Raw genomic sequence first — 17,627 nt, forward strand, 5'->3', positions numbered from 1 at the left:
GTTCTCCATTCTCCCCTCCCCTGTCTCCTGAAACCACCCAGCTGCCTTCAGCGGTGGCCGTCCAGAGCTCTGGCAGGACGGGGCAGCCCACGATTCCAGGCACAACAGTGGCCCACTCATTCCCAGTGCACCCTGGCTTCTCGCCCCCCACATCCCCCTTCCATCCCTCCCCCTAACTGGCTCAGGCTGACCATGGCAGAGAAATAGGTGTATCAGTATCTTCTTTTTTTTTCCTGGTGGGGGAAAGAGGTGGAGATTGAGGAAAGAAAGGACGGGGCATGGCGCCCCGCCTTCTTTTGTCCTACTCCCTGGGTACTCTGGCCCCTCAGGGAAATACACCTGTCTCAGGCCAGCAGCCGGTGGGGACAAGTTCACCTCTCTTCCTCAACTGCAGCTTCTGTGCCGAGGAGCTTCCCCGGGGGAGCCTGAGGGACTCTTTCCGGAGCCATGAAGGGGGCCCAATGGAGAAGGGTCCCCTGGGTGTTCCTGAGCTGCTTATGTTTCTCCCTCCTTTGGCCAATGATCCTGGGTAAGTGATGCACCTGGGGCGTGGAAAGGCTGAATTCAGGGAGCTGGGGCTGTCATGGAGAGAGGGTGAGAGAGGTGGGGGGAAGGAAAGTGGGGAGGAGGATGAGGGGGGAGAGGGAGACAAGGAGGAAGGGAGAGGGACGAGAGAGAAGGGATGGGGCAAGGTGGGGGGAGAGGTGGGAGAACACTAGAGAGAGAAGAGGAGACAGAGACAGTGCAAAGCAGAGAGGTGTGTAGGGGGCAGGAGTAGCCTGGTTTGGGGAAGCACATGGAGGGGAAACAGGGCTTTATTTTATGGGGAGAAAGAGACAGTCGGTGGAACTGTAGAAAGAGGGAGAGAGAGTTGAGGAGAGAGGCTGACGGTTAAAACTGAAAAGCTGGGTGACAGGACCTGAGGGAAAACTGACATAAAGATGCAGAGTCAGAGGAAAAGACAGGTGAGAAACAGATGCATCAAAGTGAACGAGCGAGCGGGGGGGGGGGGGGAGAGAAAATGGGGGAAGGGGAAAACCAGAGGAGACACGCAGACCTGAAAGGAAGGGGCTGAGGAAGAGGACAGGCAGACTGGCTTAGAAACAGGAGAGGACCAGAGGGCACCCCAGGTGCCTGGCTATTGGCTTCTTGCCTCTAACCTGGGACTGAAAAGACTCCTCTTGGGCCAATGCCCTCAGGGCCAGGCTCATAGGCCTGGTGTTGATCTTGGCCTTCTCCACACACCCCCACTTCCCTTCTCTGAATGGAACCGGTGTGGGGGGCTGAAGCAAGTTCTGTTGGGGAAGTCCGTTTGACATCCTGCAGTCCTCTGCCTTCCAAGCTGCCCCTCTCTGGCTCCAGGACCGGGTTTCATTCTGTGTTTCCGGGTGTCTGCGTCTTCCGAGGGGCTCTGGGGGCCAGGAGAGGATGAGGGGTCAGAATCCCAAACCAAAGAAATAATTCACAGCTCTTTCCCCTCTTCAACAGGCCTGGGGCAGCTTTCAGGCAAGGGATCATTTCTTGGGAGGGGGTCAGGAGGAATTTACTCTCTTACAGGTAATAAGAGACCCAGAACTGGGAAGTGGAATGTTCTGCCTTCCTTGAAATGTGTAAGGGTTTGGCTAAGAGCAAATGAAACAACTACCATCTCCCCAACGGTCCAACCCTCCCACTGCACACACACCCCTCCCCTCCACCCAACCTACCCATCACGTGGTAAGGAAACGGAGGCCAGAGGGAGCCTCCAGAGCCTCTGGTGGCCAGCCACTTAGGAGCAAAAGAGGGCTGTGGAAGAAGGAGTGTCTGTGGGAGTCATGATGGTGCGAATGGGGAGCAGGTGACTTGAATTTAGGGGACCCAGGGCCCAGTCTTGGCTTTGGCACTAATAGATCTGGTCACTATGTCCAGGTCCTGTTGTCTTCTCTCTCTCTCCAGGCCTTGGTTCCCCTATATAAAAAGTGGGGTGGTGGATGGCATGACCTCTGGATTCCCATGTTCTTAAGTTTTGATATTCTGTGACATAAAGTCAACAGAAAAGGGTCCAGTACAACTCTGCCCTTTGCCCTGCCTTAGGGATCTCTTGCTCAGGAGGAGTCAGGGAGTTGGTAGGAGAAGAGCCCAGAGGGCAAGAACTGGGGTGCGGGTGGCCAGGAAAAGCCATGGGGAGCCACAGGGTGTGAACAAAAGAAGGAATAAAAGACCATGAGGGTGAGGGCCTGGAAGAAGTACAGTAATGTCCTGGAGTGCTGGGGCCCGTGCATTGTTGAGGGGACAAGATGAAGACTGGCCTGGAAAGGAGGTGGGTATGGGGTGGGAAGTGCTGCCCCAAGCATCTGACTGAGCATTTGGAGAACATGGAGGGAAAGACAGTCTCTACAGGACAGGTAGTTAACCGCCCTCATGTGCCCCAGGGAGCTTCCAGGCGAGCAGAAACTGGTCTGTCCCATTCCCTTGGATCGCTGAGGGTGACCTGTCTGGCAGAATCTGGGGTCTGTTTCCACACTTGCTGCAGGCACCCTCACCCAGGCAGAGCCCCTGCGCGGCTGGAGGGAAAGCCCTGGGGTTCCCGTGAAGATGCTGCAGTGGTAAGGGCTTTCTTAGGGAAAAGCTCTGGCTGTCAAAAGTCAACGGGGCAAAGGAAGGTGCACAGAGGTGGGCTGGACCGAGAGCCAATGGAAGTCAGAGGTGACCAGTGGCTTCAGGTGAGAATGACTCAGAAAGAAGCCTGGCACCCCTGATTCCATGCCCCACGGCAAGGAAACTGGGTCAAAATCAAACCCAGTCTCCAATCCTATCAGTGTCCCTGTAACTGAGGGACTGCTGCCTTGCCCAGGGCCACCACTGGGAGGTTACAGACTGCCACAAGTGCAGGCCAGAGGAGACCGCATCACAGAGGGCCCCATGGGGCTGGGTCTCCTACTGTCCCTCTCTCAGAGAACCTCCAGTCTGTCTGGGGGAGGCCTACCCAGCTTGCCACCAAGGCCACAGGACATCTGCCCCCACCTTCACACTCCGCCCCAGGAGACTGTCACTACGCTTGGAGACACCAAGGAGAGAGCCCCCGAACAAGAGGTCCTAATAAGAAAACAGGTCAAATTTAGGCTGGTGGCTCAGCCAAATGTACAGCAAAGAGCAGAAACTTCAAGTCAAAAAACCTTGACTGAGTGTTGCCTCCTAGCCTGCCCCGGGGACATGAGAAGAGTCCCTTTAGCTTGGTGTCTTTATTAGCAGAATGAGTTAAATGCCAAGCAACTATTTCATAGGGTTGTGGTGAGCATAAAATGACATCATCTCTGGTGTAAAGTAGAAGAACCATAAAATCTTGTTTGAGAGAAGGGACTGTTCCTTTTAGAGCTGGGGAGATTGGAGGTGAGGAGGGTGAAGCCAGGAATGGAACGGACATCTCTACGGGCAAAGGTGTGTTCATTCATGCAAGGCATTCTCAAACCTCCAAAAGGCAACCCTTGTCCTTCCTGTGGGCTTGCAAGGTCTGGCTTGGCTTATTTAGAATGTGGCTTCTGGCCTGAGCTGCCCCTGAAGGCTGGCTCTGCTGTTGGGCAGCTCCCCTGCACCCCGCTAGAGCTGAGTCCATGGCTTCTCGGGGTGTTGCCCAGTGACCTCCTCCCCACCCTTGATTTCTGGGCTCGACTCTGGAGGCTGATGCTGTCCTGACAGTGTCTGACCGGAGAGTGATTTATGTCTTCGTGACCAGGAGAGGCCAAGAAGCAGTTGCATTTTTCTGTGCTCCAACAAGTGCTTTTGCTGTCTATCCCCTGGCTTCGTGGCACTCCGAAATGCTGGCACCCTGAAATGCTTCAGATAGCTGCCTCCTGCCGCTCTTGGGGCCACTTCTTTGAAGGGCAAGATGGAAGACTTTATAGGTGTCTGTCCTCCTTCTTCCCTATGTCCTCCTAGAATGCTCGTCTCTCCTTCCACTGAGCTGAATTCATGGCAAGCAGACCCTTAGTTGTCACCGTATACCTGTTCCCCAACACAGCGCTGAGGTGTGGAGCCAAAACAAAGTCACTTTGTGCCCCAGGGAGCTCTGGCACTTTGTAGAGGTCCAAATGCTCAGCATCTTCCTTGAGACCCTGAAGAGGCCCCAGGAACTGGGTGTGTGTGCTTGTGCCTGAGGCCTCCACCATCACGGCGCTGCTCCAATGGAGGGCGCTGGCTTCTGCTGCAGGCAGCTCGGTGTGCGTTTTTAAGGTCTGCATAGACAATTACTCTCTTCGTAAATGCCCCCAACTACAATAGCAACTTGAGTTCCAAAAGGCCTGTTGGTGATGGGCTTTGAGCTTGGACTTCTTCATTCACTTGTTGAACCTCTGCTCATGCCAAGTGCTCTAGATACAAAGACGAATAAGTCGCATGTGGTTCCTGCCTCCAAAGTTTTTAAAGGTCACACAGCCAGTAAGTAGGGCAGGTGGGACTAGAATCCAAATTTCCTGACTCCTCCTCGTTTCCTGGGTTTGCACTGCATAACAAAACATTTTACAGAGGAATCTCCAGCCCAGCCCAGCCCACCAACGAGGACAAACAGAAGCAATCACAACCCCTGCTGAGATATTCATTCATTCGTTCGTTCGTTCGTTCATCTGTTCATACATGGGCTAATTAGACAACTATTTAAGGAGTGCCTGACATTGTTCTAGGGCAGAACTGTGTGTACACTGTGAGAGATGGAACAGACAGGGCCCAGCCTCCTGGAGCGAAGATCTAGTATGCAGAAAGAAAGAAAATAGTTATAGAAAAATTCCCAACCACAACTGTGGTATTATGTTGAACGAATGTTCTGATGAGAGCAAAGTAGGGAGACTTCATTTAGATTAGTTAAGTCCAGGAAGGCCTCTCTGACCAAGGGCTTCCCTCTGAGCTGAGACAAGAAGGCAGAATATCAAGTCAGGGGAGGCAGTGGTGGGAAGGAGCACAAGCCAGGCAGGGGAAGACGTGCAGAGGCAGGAAAGAACTTGACTGGGAAGGACTTGAAAGAGGTAGGCCCGGTTTAGATCACACAGGGCCTGGTAAACCGTGGAATGGCTTACGGTTTTAAGGAACTCGAAGGGGCAGAGAGTGAGGGGTTTCAGGTAGAGGAGTGACATAGACAGATTTGAATTTTGGAGTGATTCCTTGATAGAGTGGAGGAAAATGGATTGGAAGTGGCCAAGGGTGAAATGGGAGACTAGTTAGCTGCTGGCTGTAGGAGTCCAGGCAGAAGACACTATGGCTGGCCCGACGGTAGCTGAGGAGATCGGAGAAGGGAATGGAAAAGTGAAACAACAACAGGTTACAAGGGCAGCTGCCTTCACCGGGATTCCAGACGTTTGTAATGACCAAGATAACGGGCAGCACTAAGTGCCATTTATTGAACTGAAGTACTGAGCTAAGCACTTCATGTGCAGCACACGAATTGGTGTTACTGTTATCTACCATCATCCCACTCTTACAGCTAAGGACCTCGAGCCTCAGAGAGGTCAAGTAACTTGTCCTACTCACACAGTGAATGTTGGTCACTTTGATTCTAGAACCCATGCTTTTAGCCACTCCGTGGCCATGTCATATTCTGCTGTTCATTGTTCCTGTCAGGCTTAGAAAGGACCTAGTTAAGGGGGGTCAGAAGCACCATGTCTGTGAGGAATCACAGCTAAAACAACCAAGCAACCACTAAATCACAGTAGTGACTACAGTCTTGCTTTCTTGCTTCATATCTTTCTTCCCTGAGTGAGAGACCAGCCAACTGTGTGCTGACGGAACTGAAGTATTGAAAAAGCCTCTTTCATAATTAGCTTCTTCAAGCATCTCCTTCCTTTTCCTCATTAGTAAACAGAGCCACCTCCTTTAAGCTGGTCTCAAACATTTAGGTCAGAAGCACTGTGAAAAAAAATTTAGACTGCCCTTCACAGTTGGCTCCAAGGCAAGAACTTTGTCTTTCTTTTCCAACTATACCCACGGAAGTCACAGCAGTTTGTGACTAGTGGATATGCCTATCCACTAGGTGTTTCTTCACCTTGCAGACTATCACAGGTCATCTGACTGAACCTCTCCAGCATTGGGGAGCAGCACCAAGGTTACCCTGGTGAAAACCCCAGAAGCTCCAGAACCTAGTCAAGAAATGTCAAAATCCAGCTTCCACCACCTGTTCACAAGTGTGGCTCCAACCTTCTTTTCCCCACCCCTTCCTCTCCTCAGAAGTTCAATCTCTAGCCTCCACCCTTTGGTTTGGGAGCTCATCTCTTCCTGGCTCCCATCTGAGGCAGGCACACCCTCCTAGCCTACGGTTGCCTTCAGGAGTTTGGCTACCTTCTGCTGTAGTGGTGGTCATACTTCCCAGGCAGCAGCCATTGAGTTGGCCTCCTCCTGGCCCGGGGGCCGCTGCAACAGTGACAGGAGAAACAGGTGCAGCCTCACACTCTCTCCAAACCTCAGCTGAAGGAACCAAAGACCAGGGGATGGGGCTACATGAATTTGTTTATTCAACAGACATCCATGAAGAGATCCTTGTATGCCATACACCATTTTAGGCGCTGAAGATATCTCAAGATCAGTAATCCCAAGGACATTCGAGTTAGCGACTTTCCTCATCTTGAATTCTAAGAACAATGGAGGAAAAATACCCAATGGTCACAGTTCCTGTTTCCTCTAAGATGAAAGTAGAAACACAAACCATAGCTACCACCTCCATTGTTACCTGTCAGTCCCTACAGCTGTGGCTCCAATAGCCATTGTAGCTATCATCTCACACCCACAGAAGGTCCCTAAGGGGCATTTCTGGGAACTCTCCTGCTTCCAAACTCTGACCACAGAGGGGCGGCATCCTGAAATCACCCACAGCCCAGGAACAGCTCAGAAATCTCATTCCTTGGTCAAGAATTTCTGAGGCAATGGCAGTCTTCAATCCTGAGAAGCACCAACTCAGCTGTGTGTGAGCAACAGTTTCCATGACCTAGTTCTTCTGTGAGAGGGGCTGAGGTAGCACCCAGAGCCCAGTTATCAACTATTAGGGTGAGAGCTGTGCCGATTCTGAGGCTGACACACACACAGATTGCTCTTGGCTCCCAAATAGGGAGGCCAGACAGGTAGTCCTGCCATCCTCTGCCAACCTCTATATAACTTGGAGGGCACCTGCTTCCCATCCATGAGTCCATTTTCTCTTCATGGCTATCTTCACAGGTGGGTGCTTCCTTAGCTCTCTGCTGCCCCAGGCACAGCCTGGCAAAGAGCCCCACTAATCAGGAAATAGCATCAGAAAAGTAAAACTTTGTGGTGATTTGGCTCATGGGTTCCTCACCTCCAATTCCAGGAATAACTCAATACAAACAGACGAGGCACTAAGAATAAACCTCTGCCCACAATGCACACATGTAAGACGGAGGCTTTGTTTCTCCTCAAGGAGTGATTCACCAGCTATGGGAATGTTATCTTCCCCCAGCATCACCACTGCAGCCACCACTCCTTCAGCTGAGTCAACAACACACCCATCACCTCCTCATACCTGTGGAATCACCAGAGGGCTGCAAAAAAGAAACAATGCTTATCAACACCATCAACTTCTGCATCCCGGTTGCCCTGAGAGGACTCATACAAGTGTTAGATACCTCCTAACAGATACAGTGTAGTAACTGCCTTGCTGAGCGCTCTCTCACTGCCATGGTAGTCAAGAAACCCATGGAGGGTTCCAGGACTCTGAGGGAGGAATGCCCCACCTCCTGGCCAGCCCTGGTGCCCTCACTAGCCCTTGATGGAAACTCCTCTGAGAAAACTTCTTTTAAGAAGTTTTCTTTTTGTCACCCCAAGGGGTCAACAACCATTGTAACTCACTGGCATCATCACAGAAAAGGAGATGCCAGGAAAATTGGCAGAAATAGCCTGGTATCACATCATTTGTCCCCGAAAATGTGCTGAACCGGGCTCAGAACACTCTGCTTGTGGCTGACTAAGAATTCAGGGAAGGTCAGTCTCCTTTTCTCCACCCTTTACTTCAGCTCTCCTGAGGGAGGGTTGGAAGAGTCCAAACTGTGGAGAGGCCATGTCCTCAGTGACAGTCCCACAGCCAAGCAATACCTCACAGTTTCCAAGCCTTGACTCTTACTGTGAGCCCCCACCCTCTCACTTACAAGGCATGCAGGGTTGGGCAAGTCACTCAGCCTCTCCAAATCTCAGTTTCCTCTTCTGTGAAAAGGGAGAAATTATTAATTAAAAGAAGCTATAAAGCCCTATACAAATACGCAGTACCAACATTTTTACTGTTTATAGAGTCAAAATGTACCTAGTGAGAGAAGTACAAAAGAAATCGCTATTCCCAACTGTATTGACCAATTAACCACAAGTCAGCTGACATTCAAAAACTCAAAGAGGAGACAATGTGTGCAACAGAAACATCTTGGTAATGGGCATTCCTTACAGAAACCACTCTGCAGTACAGACAGACCTACGGACAAGACTACTGAACACTCTTCTCAACCACAGGCTCAGCCAGAACCAAATGGCCTCCCTCTAAGGACACATGTTTCAGGATCCTGATTTCCTTATCACAGTTGTAAGAGGATGACAGGAGCAATTCCAGTCACCCATCTCCGTGGCCCTGATAAGACAACTAGACCCATGCCCTTAGGATCCAAATAGCTTCTTTCCACAGAGGGCAATCCAGGCATTTTCTCAATTTCCCTGCTAAGGAGACAATGAGACATTCTCCTTCGCGGTTCCCATAGCTGAAGATGAAGCCAGCAGTGGGTGAAGGCAGGGAGTAGGGCAACCAGGAGGAGCAGTTAGTGGCCGCTGTTCAGTATTCAGAGTAATGAGGCTCACACAGCAAAGTGAACGAGAGACCATGATGGGAGCAATAACTCGGAGGAATAATAGTTGGTGCCAAACTGTGATGTCGGGGACAAGGAAAACAAAGGAATCAAAGAGGACTCGGGAGCTTCTGTCCTGAGTACCTGGGGGCTGATGTTACAGTTAACATAGGAAGACAGAAGAAACAGTCTGAGGAAGTTTGGCTTGGACATGTTGCATTTGACAGGCCAGCCAGGTAATCACTGGAAAGGTGAGCCTGGAAAAATGGGTGTGAAGCCAGGGTAGAATTATAGATTTGTAAGGTGTGAATAGTAGATGTAGTCTAACCAGACAGAAGCTGTAGGAAGAAAGGCAAAAGCTGGAGATGACACCCAGAAGACTGACTTCCTCTGGAAGCTGAGAAGAGAAGAGAAATGGCCCAGGGAACAGAAGAAATGAGGAGAGCACTGGATGAGCGGAGTCCTTCCATTTGAGGAGGCAGTGCCGTGCCGGTAGTGAGGAGACACTGGCTGAGGAGAATCTTCATGTGGGTGCTCAGTAAATCTTTTGTTGAGAGGATGAATGAATGTTGGTGCTGGATTTCAGAGACTAATGGGAACTGAAGAAAATTGGTTTTGGTGATTAGGAAGGAGGGTTTTTATAACTTTTCAGGAATGTGTTTTTGGCGAGGTGACTGGGGTGGAGGGCAGAGTATAAGAAATAGATAGAGAGTAAAAAAGAGGTGGAGAGTATAGACCTGACTTTCAGGATGCTCGTGGCTGAAACAAAAGATAAGGGATAAGGATGGAGGAAAGACTTAGTTTAAGTCAAGAGAGACTGAAACGCATTTGTAAGCAGAAGAGAAGGAGACTCAGACAGAGAGAGGTGATGGGCTGAGCCACCCAAGGAGGGAAGAGGGGAGCAGACTGGGCACCGGGCCTGTCTGTGTGCGTCTTTCTGTGTGTAGCCTTTTGGTAGAGTGTCAACCCATTTTGGGGGCCAGAATGAGGGACCAGGTGAAGGCAGAGACGTTTCCTGGTGGAGAGGGTTCTGGGACATAGGAGATCAAGTCAGATGCTCTTTTCAGTGAAGTAGAAGAGGGACTCTCATAGAGAAAGGAGGGAGAGGAGAAGAGAGGAAAAATGTTTCTCTCAAATATCAACTCTTCACACTCAAATCCCTAGCTCTTAGCTCTGTAAATACATTATGCATTTGGCCGGGTTGAGAACGACAGGTTTCAGTTGTCTAAGAATCTGGTAGGAGCTGAAGAGCTGGGCTTGCATGCTGTTAAAAGATGAGGTCTGTTCATTCCAGCAAAATTTGAGCACCAAGAATAAGGCTGGGAATATTCTTGAGAATCACGCTTGATCAAGCCCCCAGATTTCATTGCCTTACAACTTCAGTAAGGTGGTTTTAGCTTACAAAAAAAAGCTTCTGCTCCTCCTCCTCCTCCTTCTTCTTTTTACAATTTTATTTATTTATTTTCGAAAGAGAGCATAAGCAGAGGGAAATGGGGAGGGAAAAGCAGGCTCCCACTGAGCAGGGAGCCCAATGCGGGGCTTGATCCCAGGACCCTGGGATCATGACCCAAGCTGAAGGTGGACACTTAACCGACTGAGCCACCCAGGTGCCCCTTACCAAAAATTCTTAAGAGCAGATACTATTATTTTGTTTTAAGGATAGTGTTCCTTAAAATGTGGTCCATAGATCACGGGTATCAAAATCATCCTGCACATGTGTGAAGGGCAGATTCCTGGACCCCACTCCACATAGGGAATCAGATTCTGGTGGCAGGCCCCAGAATCCACTTCTACAAGTTACCCGAGGGATTTGGAGGCACCCTATCTTCTAAGAACCACTTTCTTACCAAGGAGAGCTCCTTTATGGCTTTCTTCCCTACCAGGATTTCTTGCGGAGGAATAACTCACTTGAGGTTAGCAAACTGTTTTCCTACATTGCTGACTAATTCATGGAAGGAGTGGCTTAAGACTTGTTTAAATGGTGGTGAAAGACAGATATGGTAGTGTAGTTTTGATATAACTAATGCTAATCTCTTCCTTCTAAAGACAAGCCCAACAGATTTAAAGACTTGTTAAGGCTGCGCCTTCTCCCCTACAGGAGAAAACAAGAGTTATCAACTTGAGGGGGCTCACTTGTTTTCTTATTCATTGGAGCAGGAGATTCTAGTCAACTCAGCCCAGGACAGGCACATCTTTTAAACAAAGGTTCAAAAGCAGGACACAGCCCTTTTGGACAAGATTTAGAACTGGTACTGCCAAGTACAAATGTTTTCCAAAGGGGGAGAGTAGGAACACCTGAGTGGTTCAGTTGGTTACTATCTGCCTTCGACTCAGGTCATGATCTCAGGGTCCTGGGATCAAGCCCCGCATTGCCCCTCCTTTTCCCTCCCCCTATGCTCTCTCTCTCTCTCTCTCAAATAAATAAATAAAATCTTTTTAAAAAAACACAAAGGGAAAGAGTATTGAGAAATAGCTAATGGGGCTGTAAATCAGCATGACTTCTCTGTCAAGAAATTTGGCGGTATGAATTAATGACATGAAAGTTGTTAATGACAGCATTAACCAGTAAGTCTACTTACTGAAATTTCTGTTAAGGAAATGAGCTGAAATAATGAAAACAAAACAAAATATTATACCCAAAGATAGTCATCAAAGATTTATTTATGATAGCAACACATTGGAAATAGCCTAAGCATCCACCAGTAAGTTAAATAGGGGCTGTCCCTTTGATGGAATATTATTTAATGTATAAAGGCAACATCCAATGTTCCATAGGGGCATGGACACACATGCACACACACACACACACACACACACACACACACACACACACACGCACACACTTACACAGACCTACTAGCGACACATGGAATAAGCATTAAATAAGGTTTATTAGGGAAAACCTTACGAGCAAAGCAAAGAACCAGTAGAGTGTACATGGTTCTTGGGCTCTCATTGTCTCGAGAGGGGTGGTTAGAGCTAACTAAGCACATGGAATTCAGTGTTCCAGGAGAGACACTTGCCCTCGTGCTGCACTGTTGCAGGGAAATGGAAATGGGAATGGTGGCAATGAAAGATTTCAGTGGAGGGAATGATTTTGTTGGGAAAAGGGGCCCCCAGAGCTCAGCAAGAGAACTTTGCATACAACACCCAAGATCTTGCTGTTGGGCTTAGTTGACCCAGTCCCTCCCTCCCAGTCCCCCCAACCCTGCCACCCTGGCCCCTGGCCAGCACTTCCTTGCCTCCAAAAGGGAAGAGAGAAGGAACTATACCACCCAAGGCATAAAAGATTTGTCTCCTCAGGCTATGTTTAGAAAGAATAAATACACAAAGAGATGCTCATAGTATCAGATGAAGTTTTAAAAAATGGATGCAAAGTTATATATGTTGGCTAAGTTAAACTATATATATATATATTTAAAACAAAAAAATGCTGGAAGGACACACATTAATGTGGTTTTCTATTTCTTAAATTCCACATATGAGTGAAATCATGATAGTTGTCTTTCTATGATAGACTTATTTCGCTTAGCATAATACCCTCTAGTTCCATTCACGTCGTTGCAAATGGCAAGATTTCATTTTTTTGATGGTGGAATAATATTCTATTATATAACAGAGGATCATAGGGGAAGGAAGGGGAAAAATAAAATAAGACAAAATCAGAGAGGGGGACAAACCATAACAGACTCTTAACTATAGGAAACAGACTGAGGGTTGCTGGAGGGGAGGGGGTGGGGGGATGGAGTAACTGGGTGATGGGTGTTAAGGAGGGCACGTGATGTAATGAGCACTGGGTGTTGTATGCAACTAATGAATTACTAAATTCTACCCTGAAACTAATAATACACTCTATGTTAATTAATTGACTTTAAATAAAAATAAAATAATGTGTTTGTCTGGGTAGTGACATTATGGGGTATGGATCTTTCAATTATCTCTCTTTTGCAATTTTAAAATAATGAATAGATCTTTTTTAATATATTGCAATGAAGTGATATAACTTTGTCCACAGAGATTAAGCACCTCTTTTGTTAGATTTAGTCTTAGGTATTTTATATTTGTCACTATCATAAACACTATCATTTAAAAATATTTCCTTTTGCTAGTGTATGGAAATACAGTTATTTTTACATTTTTAATCATATATGTAGAACTTTGCTAATAATTTGAAATTTGGGGGGCTTTATATGTAAACAATTATAGCATCTACAAGTGATCACAGGGTGTTTCTTCCTTTCCATACCAAAAAGAACTTCTCTATTACTTCATATCCTTGTTTATTTTTATTTTTTTGTTTTATTGCATTAGCTAGCCATTCAGCCTAATGTCAAATAAGTAATTGACATGGATTCATTCTAAATTTTAAAGAAAATGTTTCCAATATTTTATCTTCAATATTTTATTTTCAAGTATGATGTTTGCTAATGGTTTTTTATTGACATCATTTGTCAGATTAAGAGTTCACTTTTTTTTTTAGTTTGCTTGGAGTTTTAACAGGAATGAGTATTGAATTTGGTCATATGCTTTTCCTTCAACTGTTGGGATGATTATGTTTTCCCTTCCATTCTGTTTATACTGTGACTTACATTAATAAAATTCCATATTTTTGCATTTCTGGCTTAAACCCAGCTTGATCATGATGATTTTTTTTTTTATAAATCCAATGTTGAACTTGGTTTGCTAATATTTCGTTTTGGACATTTCCATCTATATTATTGTTGAGATTTATTCATCTATAGTTTTCCTTTCTTCTTTTTAAAAAAGATTTTATGTATTTATTGGCCAGAGAGAGAGAGAGAGAACAAGCAGTAGGAGTGGCAGGCAGAGGGAGAAGCCGAATGAGGGAGAATCAGGCTCCCCACTGAGCAAGGAGCCCCATGATGGGATCATGACCTGAGCTGAAAGCTCTATTAATGTGGTGTGGCTGAGCCACCCAGGCTAGTTTTCCTGTCTTATACTTTGGTTTTGGTATTAAAGTTATAATAATCTTACAAAATTAGTTGTAGGGCATTCCCTCTTCTACTAAGCTCTGGAAAAGTTTATATAAAATTGGAATTATCTAATTGCCTATAATATCATCTTAACCTACCTTTTGTGGGTAGGTTTATTTTTTAACTGTTGATTCAATTTAAAATATTTTCTATCAGATTTCTATTTTTTCTCAATTCATCTTATTTTTAAATTATGGTAAAATACACATACATGATATTTACCGTCCTAACCATTTTTAAGTAACAATCCTATGACGTTAAGTACATTCACAATGTTTTGCTACTGTCATCACCACACATTTCTAGAACTCTTCATCTGTGAAACTGAAACTTCATATCCATTAAAATAATAACTCCTTATTTCCCTTTTCCTCCCAGATTCTGGCAATCACATTGTACTTTCTGTCTCTATGATTTTGACTACTCTAAGTGATTCATTTAAGTGGAGGTTGTACAATGTTTGTTTTTTTGTGACTGGCTTATATCACTGGACATGATTTCCTCAATATTCATGCATGTTACAGCATATGTCTGAACTGCATTCCTTCTTTAAGGCTGTATCACATCCCATTGTATGTATTTCCCACATTTTGCTTATCCATTCAGTGGATACTTATCAAAGAACACTTGGGTTTCTTTTATGTTTTTAGTTATTATAAATCATGCTGCTATGAACTTCGGTATACAAACACCTCTTCAAGGGCCTGGCTTCATTCTTTTGCAAGTGGATGTCCATTTTGGTTTGTTTGTTTGTTTTAAAGATTTTATTTATTTATTTGACAGAGAGAGAGAGAGAGAGATCACAAGCAGGCAGAGAGGCAGGCAGAGAGAGAGAGGGAAGCAGGCCCCCTGCCAAGCAGAGAGCCTGATGCGGGGCTGGATCCCAGGACCCTGATACCATGACCTGAGCCGAAGGCAGAGGCTTAACCCACTGAGCCACCCAGGTGCCCTGTAATTTTTATTGTATGAGGCTTTCACCTTCTTAGTTAATTCCTAAGTATTTTTTTTCTTTTTGATGCTATTATAAACAGAATTGTTTTTTAAATTTCCTTTTTGGATTGTTCATTATTAGTGTTTAGAGATACAACTGATTTTTGATTCAAGGTGTGTTGATCTTGAATCCTACTACTTTGCTGAATTCACTTATTAGTTTTATAAGTTTTTAGTGCGGAACCTTTAGAGTTTTGTACATATAAGATCATATCATCTATAAACAGAGATAATTGTACTTTTTCCTTTCTAATTTGGATGCCTTTTTATTTCCTTTTTTTGTATTTTCCTTTTCCTTTTCTTTCTCCTTTTTTCTTTCTTCATAATTGATCTGGCTAGAACTTCCACTACTATGTTGAATACAAATGGTGAAAGCAAGCATCTTTGCTTTGTTTCTGATCTTAAGAGAAACAGCTTTCAGTCTTTCACTGTGAGTATGATGGTCATGTTCATTGTGGGAATTCAATATATAATTTGCATTATATTGAGGTAGTTTCCTTCTGCTCCTAGTTTGGAGAGCATTTTTATCATGAAAGAGTATTGAATTTTGTCAAATGTTTTTTCTCTATCAATTGAAATGACCATGTTGTTTCCCACCTTCATTCTATTAATGTGGTGTATTGCATTGATCAAGTTTTGTATGTTGAATCATCCTTGCATTCCAGGAATAAATCTCATTTAGTCATGGTGTATAATACTTTTAATATGCTGCTAAATCCAGCTGGCTTCTATTTTATGGAAGATTTTTGCATCAGTGTAAGAAATATTGGTCCCAAGGGATGTATTTTTTTCCCCTTGTAGTGTATTTGGGTTTGTTATCAGGGTAATGTTGGCCTAAAAGAATGAGTTAGGGGGGCGCCTGGGTGGCTCAGTGGGTTAAGCCTCTGCCTTCGGCCCAGGTCATGATCTCAGGGTCCTGGGATCGAGCCCCGCATCGGGCTCTCTGCTCGGCAGGGAGCCTGCTTCTTTCTCTGCCTGCCTCTCTGCCTACTTGTGATCTCTCTCTGTCAAATAAATAAATAAAATCTAAAAAAAAAAAAGAATGAGTTATGGTGGGGCACTTGGGTGGCTCAGTCAGTTGGGTGCCTACCTTCAGCTTGGGTTGTGATCCCAGGGTCCTGGGATCAAGCCCCACATCTGGCTCTCTGCTCAGTGGAGAATCTACTTCTTCCTCTCCCTCTGCTCCTGCTCTCGCCTTCACTCCCTCTCTCTCTCTCAAATAAATAAATAAAATCTTTAAAAAAATGAGTTAGGGAGTGTTCCTTCCTCTTCAGTTTATTGGAAAAGTTTGAAAAGGATGGTGTTAGCTCTTCTTTGAGTGTTTGGTAGAATTCCCCAGAAGCTATCAGGCCCAGGGCTTCTCTTTGTTGGGAGATTTTTGATCACTGATTCAGTCTCCTTACAAGTTATAGATCTATTTAGATTTTCTATTTTTTTATGATTTAGTCTTTTTTTTTAAAGATTTTATTTATTTATTTGACAGAGAGAGATCACAAGTAGACAGAGAGGCAGGCAGAAAGAGGGAGGGAAGCAGGCTCCCCGCTGAGCAGAGAGCCCGATGCGGGACTCGATCCCAGGACCCTGAGACCACGACCCGAGCCGAAGGCAGCGGTTTAACCCACTGAGCCACCCAGGCGCCCTATGATTTAGTCTTGACAGGTTTTGTGTTTCTCAGAAACACACTGACCATTTCGTGGAGGTTATCTAATTTGTTGGTGAAGAACTGTTCACAGTGCTACCTTATGATCTTTTCTTTCTGTAGAATTGGTGGTAATGTCCCCATTTTCATTTCTCATGTCAGTAATTGGAATCTTCTCTCTTTTTTTCTTAGTCCACCTAGCTACAGTTTTATCCATTTCGCTGGTCTTCTCAAAGAAGCAACTTTTGGTTTTATCAATTTTCTCTATTTTTGTATTCTCTGTTTCACATATCTCTGCTCTAATCGTTTTTTTTTTTTTAAAGATTTTTTATTTATTTATTTGACGGAGAGAGAGAGATCACTGCTCACTGCTGAGCAGAGAGCCCGATGCGGGGCTCGATCCCAGGACCCTGAGATCATGACCCGAGCCGAAGGCAGAGGCTTAACCCACTGAGCCACCCAGGCGCCCCTCTGCTCTAATCTTTATTACTTTTTCCTTCTTCTGGCTTTGAGTTTAGTTTGTTCTTCTTTTTCTAGGTCCTTAAGATGCAAAGTTAAGTTCATTCCTAATATTCTTCCTTTCTGTTATCTTCTTTTCTTTCTTTCTTTCTTTCTTTGTCTTAATTCACCTTGCCAGAAGTTTGTCTACTGTATCTTCAAAGAACCTACTTTTGGCTTTGTTGATTCTATTTTCAATTGTTTCTGTTTCAGTATGTTCTATTCTTCTCTTAATTATATCCTCCATTCAGTTTTCTTTTCCTTTTTTCTTTCTGATTCTTTAAAAAAGATTTTATTTATTTATTTGACAGACAGAGATCACAAATACGCAGAGAGGCAGGCAGAGAGAGAGGAAGAAGCAGGCTCCCCGTTGAGCAGAGAGCCTGATGTGGGGTTTGATCCCAGGACCCTGAGACCTTGACCTGAGCCGAAGGCAGGGGCTTAACCCCCTGAGCCACCTAGGCACCCCTCTTTCTGAATTTTTTGTTCACCTTTTCTCTAAGAGTTCCAGATTTATGTAGGAGATACTCAATTTACAGTGTCCTGATCTGAGAATGTGTCTCCTTTTCCCATGGAGCCTTTAAAACTCAACACTCTAGATCTCAAAGAGCTGAAGATCCTGTGGGAGACTGACTTACCATCTCAGGTTTTAGCTCTTTCACTCCTGAGTACTTCTTTCCTTTCTTCTGATCTCAGTCAGCTCTGCACACATTA

The 17,627-nt window shown here is 45.5% G+C and overlaps 1 protein-coding gene across 2 annotated transcripts in view; it reads left to right on the forward strand.

Annotated features, from left to right (window-relative positions):
- The first annotated feature begins 447 nt into the window (after window positions 1–447).
- MUC4 (mucin 4, cell surface associated) overlaps window positions 448–17,627 on the forward strand; it is a 54,877-nt gene continuing 37,697 nt past the window's right edge. For both annotated transcript variants that reach the window (XM_047734441.1, XM_047734450.1), the window contains exon 1: window positions 448–529. In XM_047734441.1, the coding sequence (XP_047590397.1) occupies window positions 448–529 (82 nt within the window). The remainder of the gene's footprint in view (window positions 530–17,627) is intronic.

The sequence above is a fragment of the Lutra lutra genome, chromosome 1, assembly GCF_902655055.1.
Source record: "Lutra lutra chromosome 1, mLutLut1.2, whole genome shotgun sequence".
Lineage (NCBI taxonomy): Eukaryota > Metazoa > Chordata > Mammalia > Carnivora > Mustelidae > Lutra > Lutra lutra.